Source organism: Montipora capricornis, chromosome 1, assembly GCF_036669925.1.
Source record: "Montipora capricornis isolate CH-2021 chromosome 1, ASM3666992v2, whole genome shotgun sequence".
Lineage (NCBI taxonomy): Eukaryota > Metazoa > Cnidaria > Anthozoa > Scleractinia > Acroporidae > Montipora > Montipora capricornis.
In genome coordinates this window covers 38,589,026-38,600,100 of record NC_090883.1, presented here as the reverse complement: position 1 = coordinate 38,600,100, position 11,075 = coordinate 38,589,026, and the positions used below count along the sequence as shown (strand labels likewise).

General features: G+C 37.5%; 1 protein-coding gene across 1 annotated transcript; it reads right to left on the bottom strand.

Moving 5' to 3' along the window:
• Positions 1–29: 29 nt before the first annotated feature.
• Positions 30–10,825, bottom strand: LOC138042725 (male-specific lethal 1-like 1). Its single transcript, XM_068888715.1, has 9 exons — positions 10,297–10,825; positions 8,313–8,434; positions 8,005–8,210; positions 7,187–7,284; positions 5,500–5,567; positions 5,237–5,388; positions 2,101–2,173; positions 1,741–1,864; positions 30–1,609 (listed from the first exon to the last, which is right to left on the bottom strand). Exons 1-8 carry the CDS (start codon positions 10,756–10,758, stop codon positions 1,747–1,749), a joined length of 1,299 nt encoding a protein of 432 aa, XP_068744816.1. The 5' UTR covers positions 10,759–10,825; the 3' UTR covers positions 30–1,609; positions 1,741–1,746.
• Between the last annotated feature and the right edge of the window lie 250 nt (positions 10,826–11,075).

Below are 11,075 nucleotides of genomic sequence, written 5' to 3'. Positions count from 1 at the left end.
TTCAGTAAATAACTGACCTGGCAAAGCCCTTTACAGTTTCATTTTGTTTTATTTCTTTTCTCTTAATAATTCTATTAACTATTACATTTGACTAACTATCATGCACAATGACATTGATGACTCGTATAGGCAACTCAAACTGTACTCAGAAAATTCCATACCAACCTTGACCCTTCTGGTGTATCTCGCACCTGATCACTTAAATTGTCAAATAACGTAATAACTCAAATTATCTTATGTTTACTCAACCAGGTTGAAACCAATACCATGAGGCACACTTGATTTGTCAGAGTGCTCTTTGCATTGACTTCTCTTTTTACATTCTTTTAGTTTTAGCAAATGAGGACCAAATTTTGTCAAAAGCCGGGAGAAATAGGATCTTTTCTGATATTCTTTTAATCTCACAAAATTTACCCATCTGGCTGTCAATGTTTCTAAAAGCATGTTTCATATGGGAAATAAATAAAGTTTCATACATCATGGATAAAATGCTCCTTCCACTGACCTTCATGTACTTATTGGTACCCCAAGTGTCACTAAAACTTCACTAATTCTTCACCATCATTAATGATAAAGTTGTCACCAAAGACTGCTCAGGCATGAAAAAAATGCCTCTACTTTCTTGCGGTCTTTAACCCAATGACACCTGGATCGCCCCTTTGATGAGTAAAATCGTCTGGCGTTAGAGAAGTCCCAATTCCAGGAGTCAATGGGTTACGTCAATTTCCTTTTTGTGATAAAGGTAATTATGATAATTTATTCTATTTCTTTCATTAAACAATTTTTTTTCCTTTTCAAAGTTGAACAAGTTGGGAAGTCCAAATGGGGTGAATATTTCATATTTTTCTTGCAATGGAAATGCTCATGATTAAAATCTTCAACAAAACAGAACATTTTCTAATAGTGGCATGTGAGATTAAAGCAAAGAGATGTGCAAAAACTTTCCTAATGACATTCATTTTACAATACCGTCACAATGGCATCACAAATTATTATTTTCCTTACGTCATGGAATTCTATGATGTGGTCCAAAAGCACACACAAAAAACATGTAGGATCTTAGAGGCTTTGATTTTGATTTTCACTTCCCATGTGAGGTTACAAGTTTTTATCAAAACTGAGATTAGAGTAGGAATACAAACTGTTATAAGAACCCTCATCGGCCAAATAAAAATTAAAATACAATCATTAATTTTCTTTGCCTAAAATGTGCTTCAAACAAAAATATAAAAATGAAAATAGCTACATTCATTCATTTCCATTACTTGAAAAAAAATAATTGAATGGCATGGACAAAAAAGTATTCAACTATGGCAAAGATCTCTCTTATTGCAATGGAAAAGCTTTTTTCATAAGACCTTAGTACCATGCTATTCTTTTGTTGTTGTCCATAGACATAATTTCCAAGTCAGTAATCAAGATATCCTTACTTAGTCTACTGTTTCAGCAACAAGATCCTCTCATTATTTTTGTGGTTGGTCCTCACATGGATAACTACATGTAAATTTTTACAAACAAAATATCTCACAAGAACTTGCAAGTAAATTATTGAATTCAAAATGTCTTTGCACTTTCACTTGTCAGTAACCTCAAGAAAAAATATCAGCATCTGAAAGAAAAAAAAATTACAAAGTAATACTAGACACTTCAACCAGAAAAATGAAACTTTAAATGAGACCAATACCCTTACAAAGAAAGACACACTAAACCCAACAATGCAGCATTTTGCTCCGGGCTCACCGTTTTTTAACTAATGCCTTTTGGTCTCCCTCGAGGTTTCCCACGAGACCGTCCAGGTCTAACTTTTCCTTTCCTTTCAATTAGTTCTCTTTTGTCCAGACTAAACCATGGAACCTCAAATTCCCTGACAAATAAAAAGTCCATAAATTATAAAAACTAATCTTGATAAGCATTAAAATTGCATGTTAAGCCCACCTAATCGTTTCCAGCTGCAGGGTATACAATGATACAAATCATCCGGCCATATATGCAATTTTTTCAGCAAATTAAAAAAGATAACGTAATCATATTCAATAACAATAATATTATTGTTATTGAAATTATTTTGATCATTAATATGGTTCAACATCTACGACTGACCTGTTGTGAAACAGGGGGACGGGATATCCAAACGCAACTACGGGAACAGTATCCGACACCTCCACAGCCATAACTGGAGAAAAAAAACAGTTGTAGATAAATTTAATGAACAAAAGCCACAAAATTTTGTTAGTTGTGTTTCAAGTTGTGATTCCATGGTGGTGACAATTCCTGACCTCAAATATACACTGTATTTTATTAATTAAAGGTAACATTCTCAACCCCTAGAAGTCCTTTTTGAATTAAGTTGAACACTCAGTGTTTCTGATCAATGATTAAGAAACAACTGTTCGTCAAAGAGCAAGAGCCGTTAAACAGTTGTACATTGTTATGTTTTCATTGTTCCAAATAACTTGATTATCAATGTCTCTACATGATAATGCTGAAAATTACTTTAGCACCAACCAAGCATCAACACATTCTTTGTGTTGTCTCTGCAAAACTGAAAGATGGACTTGATGTCAAAATAATTTTGTTACACTTGAGGGCCTCCCAGTGGTTTTAGGGAACAAGGGATGTCTTAAAATAACTTTTAAGGAACACTGAAACATTGATTTCCTAACCATTGGAAAAGCTTTTTTTAATGTGTAAGAGGGAAAAGGACCTTTCTGACAATAAAATATTACAATTGTTCCTTTTTTTGGGCCCTGGGGACACTTCATTGTACTGGATAGAAACTCTATTCTTGATATGCGACAAAGACCACCCTCTAGGCATCATGAAGGGCTTCATCAAAGGAGAAGCCCTAAGGCTTTTTAGAAGCAACTCTTCAAAAGAAAAATTTGAAGAACACATTTCATTGTTCAAACAAAGATTACGCCACAGAGGTTCTCCAGATAACCTTTTGAACATGAAGTCCTCTATCTAAAGTCATTTTTAGCGAAAGAATGTCTGCTTTACAAAATAAACAAAAGATGTGCGAAAGAATTTTGCTGTTTGCTACAGAATATCGTATACTTCATATACCCCCAGTACTTGTTAGATCAAACCTCTGAGGTCTTTGAATTTCCTATCTTGACCAATAGGACCTTGAAACACCAAATTAAGAGACCATCCATTACAACACTTGGCACAGAAGGAAACTACAGAGCTTTTATAAGAGTAAAACCATACAAGGATCATCCAGATGTTATGGAGGAACACCTCATTCTTCTTCAGGATGAAATTCATAGTACAATCGACACACTCACTCTTGCTGAAGCAGCAGAAGTTGCAAATGATGAACCAGAGCAAACACGACAACCGTCAAGGAAAGAGTCGTAGACTGCAAAACAGTCGTTTTCTTCCATTTTCGGAAGGTACGAAGCGCCGTAAGCGTGATCCTCGCATCTGAAGCATGCGAGCCTCACATGCCCGTACCCTCGCCATTTCTACACTTGCTCCAGACCTTTCGTTTGAATATTTATTGCGTTGCTTGCGTTCACAAAAAATACGACTGTTTTGCAGTCTAAAAGAGTCGTTTTTCCACGGAGTATCTGTACTATGACTAACGTGGTAAAAGCTATGAAAATAACTAACCATGGAAAATTGAAATATGAGAAAAATTGTGGGGAACAGTGAGGAGGAATATTTTGTGGATCAAGGGAACATGGAGCAGAATTTCTGGGAACAGGGGAACTCAGGAAAAGTGAATTTTGGGGAACACCTTAATTTATTTTTGAGGAACAACTGTAATTCTTTTAAAGGGAACAAGGTAACATGCACCCCCCTCCCTTCCCCCCTGGGAGGCCCTCACTTCAAAATAAATTCTCTAGCTATTTGAGAGAAGTAATTTAATTGCGTTCGACAGAAGAGAATGCATACTATTTTCGTTGTTTTTCAAGATCTCTCATGTGGTTCTTTGATGATGTTGTTTTCGATGCCAGTTGATTTCAAGGTTTTCAACAGACTGGTGGACTGGCTGTCATTTTTCCTCGATTTCATGCAGTAAATTGGTAGCCATAGTGATCACAGGCATCCTGTCATGCCAAGCCAGTGGTTCTATGTGTTTTAAGCTATTTCTTGAACCATGAGAGACCCAAAGGCAACCCGGCTATATGCAATGTTTGTGTATTTTGATTTGTGTATTGGTAACAATAGCTGAGCAACTTGAAATGGTTGGTATTAATCTTATCAATGATGATGACCAAAGGGAACATATCAGTAGGGTGTCACAATCTTTACGTGCTCCTGTGAAAAGCAACTGAGTCGACCCATCGAAATTCAACTTATTGGCAGTGCGAATTGCAGCATCTGTTTCCTAGAAAACACACCAGTACACAGCTTTCTGATGTTCTGACATGTAGTATCAATCATATTGGCTGGAGATACTGTGAAAAAATCAACACAAATTCACTCCCCTTGGCAAATTTTTAATATGTACACAAGCATCGAACAGAAGACACATGAATTTATCAACCTTTCTTTACCGGCGTTTTGCCTTGACTCGCACGTTTGTGCTTAAAAAACTCTCATTTGGAACTTTAGGCAACCAGACTGGACCGGCTAGCTAGGTTAAGATTATTGCTTCAAACACCATTTAATCGGTGAGTTCTTGCCTTCACACATGTGGTGTTTACCTTCTTTGAACCTTGGATTGGATTTGACACCTATTGGATTTTGATGTGACCTTAGATAGTAGGATTGACTTTGCTTATGGTTTTTTCGCTTCTGCTTTGCTTCCAAAGTGATTGTTGAATGCACTTTAATAATCCGAGAATACTAAGTACTAGTAATAATAACTATTTCCCTCTACTTTCTTTATCCAAAATTTTTTGACTACCATCACCCTCTGCGCTAAGATCAGTGACTGAAAATCCACTATCCTCAATATCATTAATAAGAGTGAACCGTTTAATTTTCTCATAATTATATTATAACGTACCTTTCCAAGTAAAAAATTAAATCAAACTGTTGATCTCTTTCATCAACTTTAGGTATAATAAGAGATTTAACAATCTGTATAATTTTTCCTAATAATGTAAGCCATCAAAGAAAGCTTAACCTGTTGACTCCTGGAAGTGAGAAGTAATAGATTTTACTGTCTAATGCCAGATAATTTTACTTATCAATGAGGGGTGGGTGATTCAGGAGTCAATGGGTTAACAAAGGCAACGTTTTTCTGCTTTTCTTAACATTCCTTTAGATTAGCACTCACCATCTTCTGGTGCTGGGAGAAAGGACTGCATGCATTTTGCATTATCTTTACATTCCAACTTTTTTCCCTTAAGTCGTGCCTCTTCTCTATCTCTGCTTTTCTTTTCAAGGTTTTGATGTGCCTGCATTGCACGCATATGTTGAAGATCCCATCTAGAAAGGGTACACTTTCCACTTAGTACAACACTAGTTCACCGTTGAAGTTTTTATTTTCATCACTTCAAAGCTCAAGTCCTTTTTTGCTCAAAGAGAACAAATTTTCACCTTTTTCGTCGTTTCTCCTCCAGTTCATGTTTCATATGTCGTTTCGCAAAGACATCATCGTCAATACACTATGAATGAGCATAAAAACAATGAGTTTGCAAGGGAACGAAAGGGTGTATTTTTCTGAGAGTGACTCCAGGAAGCTAAAACCTGTGAATTTATACTTTCCAAAGAGATTTCAAAGAAACTAAACAAGCATTTTTTAATTTTCTTTAAATTCATAAATATACGTATACAGAAACAAATATAACACACATAAAAAAGTAACTCCTATGTGTCAAGCAGAGTAAAGGACGAAATAAGAGAAAAATGGGAGATTTTTTTTCGATAGGAAGAAAGAGTAAATCTTTCAACAAAGAAAAGGATTCAGCACCACAGTTTTCTTAGAAAATAACCACTTTTATCCAATAACATTCAAACATAAACAGGAGTCCCCAAAGATTCCTACTGCTCTCCAAAATGCACTGCTCTCAAAGGGCATGGCTTGAAGCAGCAACACCCTTTTCTTTGCTGCAGTTCAAAGAATAGCAGCCAACTATTGTTTTCATGGTTCGTCTAATATGGTTGGAGTTGCTATGGTGCTTGTGTGCTATTCATTGATGGCGTAGTTTGTTAGAGGTTGCTATGGTAGTGATCACGTCAGTACATGTTTAGTGGTGGGATTTTGAGAAGCGGGTCACTCTATGCTGACCACTCAATGCGAGTACAAACATTTTTATCCCTCAACGTTTTAGTAGCTGTATTATCTGTGAATTCAGCTTGTTTCAATGGTTTTGACATTGATTTAACACCTTTCTCCCTCAAGGTTTGTTCAAGCCTGAATCTGCATGCAGCAGAGACCAGGTTTCCCCCCAAAGAGGGGGGTTTTCCTGGCGGGCAGCAGGCGCGATTTTCTCGAGATCATATATTTTCCTTTGTGGCAGTATTTCATTAAACGGAACTGGTGTCGTGGCCTTAGCAGCAAGGGCACATCAGGTTGTACTGCTTCTAATCACATGTCAGCAGTCAGCTTCCTATTTAACCAGAACATTGTTGTCTGAGTCGTTGAGTTATGTGTATACAAGGAATGGGGGAAACTAGTTAGTTTCTGGCTAAAAATAAGCTAAAGTATTTTTTCGTTGAAAGGCTTAAAATAGTATTCGACGGAGACAATATACGTTCATATAAGTTAATTTGTCCTAAATGTCGAAGAGTTAATCCTATGACTATCTGTAGTTGTTAAATTTTTTTAATGGGTACTTTGGGTTAGGTCTTCTTTCTCATCCAGGGTTGGGTTTGGGTGTTAATATTATATAGGGGACCTAGAGTCCTATCGTATTATCACCTGCCCTTGGGCGAATCACAAATAAATAAATAAATAAATAAATAAATAAATAAAACAGTCAGCAAGCAAAGAAAGCTGGACTCCAGAGGAGGGAAACTGATGCAACTAAAAGCCATGAGTCACTTTCAACAGTTGAAGTATATCGGCATCAGAATTATTTCACTGCAGAGGACAGATTATTATCAAAAACAGCATTTTGCACCAACAAGAAAGGGGGACATGTGAGAGGTTTTGCATGGAAATATGAGAAAATAGATAGTACTTAGGAAAAAAACAATAGGAACTTGACACTCTGAAATTTCAAACAGAGGTGGGAAAACTTGAAAAGCAAAAAAACAAAGGAATTCATTTTTTCCTCCCTACCTCAACATTCTCATGGAAAGACACTGGTGTTTTCAATGATTTTGAGCTAGATGGTTTAACTGAAGCTGTGGGTATTTCATTTATTTGCCAGGTGGGCACTAAAGGAAAATAAAATTGAGAAAGGAAGGATAAACAAAGCAACTAGGCAAAGTCTTGAGAAAGTTATGCATTAAGCCAGTCAATATTCTTGATACCTGGGAAGCCATTTCTCGAAAGTCCCAAAACTTTACAGGCCATTAATTCTGTTTGTATCTCAAGAACGGAGAGGATTTAATAGCAGGCTTTCCACAAAAGTGTTTCCTTGATCACTTACATCTCCTCAGGAGGCAGTCACAGATATTAGAGAGGTTAAGCATGACGTTTACATCAAACGTCGCGAGTGAAATTTTAGGGTTTTGCCAAAAATGTAAGAACCCTGCTTATTATTCCTCGAACAATTATCTTTTTCTTTTCGTTACCTTAAAAACAAGTTAAAAGATTGGCTTTGCAAAACAAGTGGTTGGCAATTTCACAAATGGCTTTTTGGGCCCGAAAAGTTTTCGGGACTTTGAAGAAACGGGCCCCTGGCCTTTATCACCTTCATCACTGAGCCAGCCCCCACTGACGAGTAAAACGTCTCACATATGACAGAATAAAATCTTTAGGTGTCAGTCTAAAGAGGGAAGGATTAATGAATGCCCAGCAAATAACTACTAGAGGAAAGCCTGATGGAATATACAGACAGAATGTGGCAAGTTTTTTCAGCACAAAATGTGTGATTTCTTTTTAAAGATGTTTGATGACAACTTTCTTCCAATTACTACAAGTTGTCCTGCTACCTTGTACGTGTTCCTGGCCTTTATTCTCAAGTTGTTTCACAACAGTGTTTTTGCAAAGATCATGCAAATCCCCATGGAAATAAAGCATCTCTGTTCTCATATGTGTATCAAAACTGATGTCTTCACACATGTGTGATGTCATTGTAACTGATGCAGTAGCTGGAACTCGCTTGGCTCGTACCATCTGCTCCACAGAGAGACGACGACTACAACAAAACACAGGTATAAAAGTCAGTACTATCTCAAAAAAAATTTTCTGGTCATTAATAATATTAACGCTGATGATAATACAATGGATATAACACTACCTTTTCGGGGTAGCTGGCTTGGTAGCATCATTTTCTTCAAACACTTGATCATAACCTTCCTTAATATCTCTTCTTTTCTTCACAGCCATTCGCCTCTCTAGTCGGTGCATCCGTGATTCAAGCTAAAGCAAATACAATGGTTATAATGATGCCAAAGCAATCACTGTCCAAAAAACATTTTTACTACTTACTGCCAAGCCCTGTTCTCCCATACTTTCCTCCTTATCACAGTCAAACTCTTTTCCATAGTTCCTAGCCATCCTCAAAACACTCACATTTTTGTCATTCCATTTTCGTGTTGCAGACATAAGAAATAATTATTAGAAGACATCTTTTAAGTTTGGAGGCCATTTAATTGTTATTTATACCAAGAGTATTGTGCAGAAATCACTCCCTCACAACTACTACTTTCAAACTGCCACGTGCAGAGCCTGGGTCACCTGTAATTCCTTTGGCATCGATACAATACAATACAATACAATACATACTTAATTGACCGCTCCACATAGGGGCTTTTCAGGAAATACATTAATTGACCATTCCCCATATGGGCTTTTCAGGGCCAATGAAACACAACAAAACGACGGAACAGAACAACAACAACTGTTCAGAATCCCAACCGGCCGGAGGCAAACCAGTTGGCTATTTACAAGTGCAGCTGGGACGTTGAGCCAGGGATAATAAGGATCAAATTCAAACCCTAACCCTAACCACACTGCCTCCCACTTAAAAAGGATTTTCTTGCCTGATAAGATTTGGGCCTTATATTGGTAACCAAAAATAACTGTTTGTTTGTAAGCAAAATCATCAATCCATAAAAAGTAGGGAGGTATCTTGAATTACAGAAATTTTCTGGTGAACTGCGGGAAATTTCAAAAACATGCTGTAAATTGCTGTTGACCAAAACCAAAAGTGTGGTATGAAAAAAATATGACTTATCAATCTATTCAAGTATCAAAGTTAACATCCAAGTGGACACACATGCAACTTAAAAGCCTTAAAAGCTCAAGTACAGTGCAACTGAATTGCCTCTCTGCTTTCTCACCTGACTATACTTGCATACTCCCGAGTAGATACGTCACAAAACAGAAACATCAGTCAACAGATATAAAGATATACATATCAAAATCTGGCCCTAAATGATAAAGTTACATTATTTTCCTTTCATCGATGCGTGTTTATTTGTTGTCAGTTTTCTCAACAAATTCCCCCAATGCCGGTGAAGGTCCATTTTTCCTGTTGATGTTTAATTCCATCCCATACTCTTCCGTTTTGTGAAAACTCCGCTGACAAATGCAAATGAAAACTACCAATAAAGCACATGCTTATTGCGCATGTTAAAGATTTGTGATAGTGGAAGGTCAAGAGAGGGTCAAATGAGCCTTTTTCTTCGAGGTAAGAAAATTGTTTCAAACGAAAAGTAAGTCAGCCTTACTAGTCAAAACAACATACATAGGATTATAATAAAATACAAAAAACTGAAGATGATGTAATAATGTCTCAAGTAAGTTCTGCTTTTCTGTTGGAACAGGTGCTTCCAGTATTTTAAGCTGTGCTCCTAACATTTTCTGCTGTGCACCTAGAAATATACACTTTGTAGCACAAGTGCTCCCAGAGCCAAAAATAAAATTGTGAGCCCTGCTATTTGCTATTTTTGAAGACAGTTCAGAGCCAAATTTCTGACATATTTTAAGAGGGTCTCAAATTCATCTTCCTGTCAAAAAAAACACCTAGACATTACTTTTGCGGAAAAAAAAATTTCAAATTTCCCATCATATTACAATTTATGCGAAATTTGGGATAAATTATTACTATTTATGCCATGTGACCGGTAATGGGCGCCATGTTTGAATTTACTGGGGTGCCGCTGACCATTCAAACAAATTCCTGTTCGGCGTGTTTTTATGCGAGGAATTAGCAGAAAATTAAAAACCCAAGTCTCTCAAACTTAACGCAAAATATATTGTCGGGAGCGGGTCCCTACCTGTTCTTTGTCTAATCTAAGCTGATTTATCTCTCTTTCCTTTCTTTGAAGCTCCTCTTGTTGTTGCTGAATAAGATCTAAATGCAGCAACAAAAGCTGACGTAAGTGAGTTACTTGGCTCGAGTCGGTTTTGTGGTTTGAGTTTTCCTGAACGATTCCCGGCTCCGGAGAGTGGGAAAACGGTTCCCTGACCACTAATTGAACCTCTTCGTTCTCTATGTTGCCACCGCAGTTTTCATTTTTCAAAGTAGACGATGATTTCGAGCGCAAAACCCGAGTAAATTGCCTCTCGGATTTGGCGCTCGTAGAAGTCGTCGGCGCCTTGTTGCCCGCAAAAGGCACATCGGATTTCACTTGCGCTTGCTCCATTTTTGCACCAGAAGGGATATCTGTTGTCATAACCATTTGGCAGATCTTGCTCCACGTGCCCCGGAACACGGCCCTAAAGTTGTTTCGTTTCATTCGGCACAAATACGGCCATGACGGCTGACTGCGTTATCCATGTGACATCAACATGGAGAACAACATGAGTGCGAGGCAATTGTCTCTCCTGAAGAACCCGTTTCCGGTTGAAGCCTCTTCTGCAAAACGCAAAATAAACAGCCCTGCAAGGGCGAATGCTTCCTTTTTAAATATACTTTTGTAGTTTCGAATACATAAAGCTTACGAAACAGCAAGTGTTTAACAGTCAGGGGAGGGGTCGGGAAAACCTTTGCTGCAGCTATGAAATCAGAAAAGAAATTTGGCCTCAACTTTGTCCACAGTGTACGTTGAGGGTA

What these genes read in the sequence shown, in the direction of transcription:
- LOC138042725 (XM_068888715.1), bottom strand. Translation starts at nt 10,758, where the DNA reads ATGAAACGAAACAACTTTAGGGCCGTGTTCCGGGGCACGTGGAGCAAG. An exon ending in AAGCCAGCTACCCCGAAAAG is followed by an intron (nt 8,211 to 8,312) that starts GTAGTGTTATAT and finishes GTTTTGTTGTAG; the next exon opens with TCGTCGTCTCTCTGTGGAGC. An exon ending in GTCCCCCTGTTTCACAACAG is followed by an intron (nt 1,865 to 2,100) that starts GTCAGTCGTAGA and finishes TTTATTTGTCAG; the next exon opens with GGAATTTGAGGTTCCATGGT.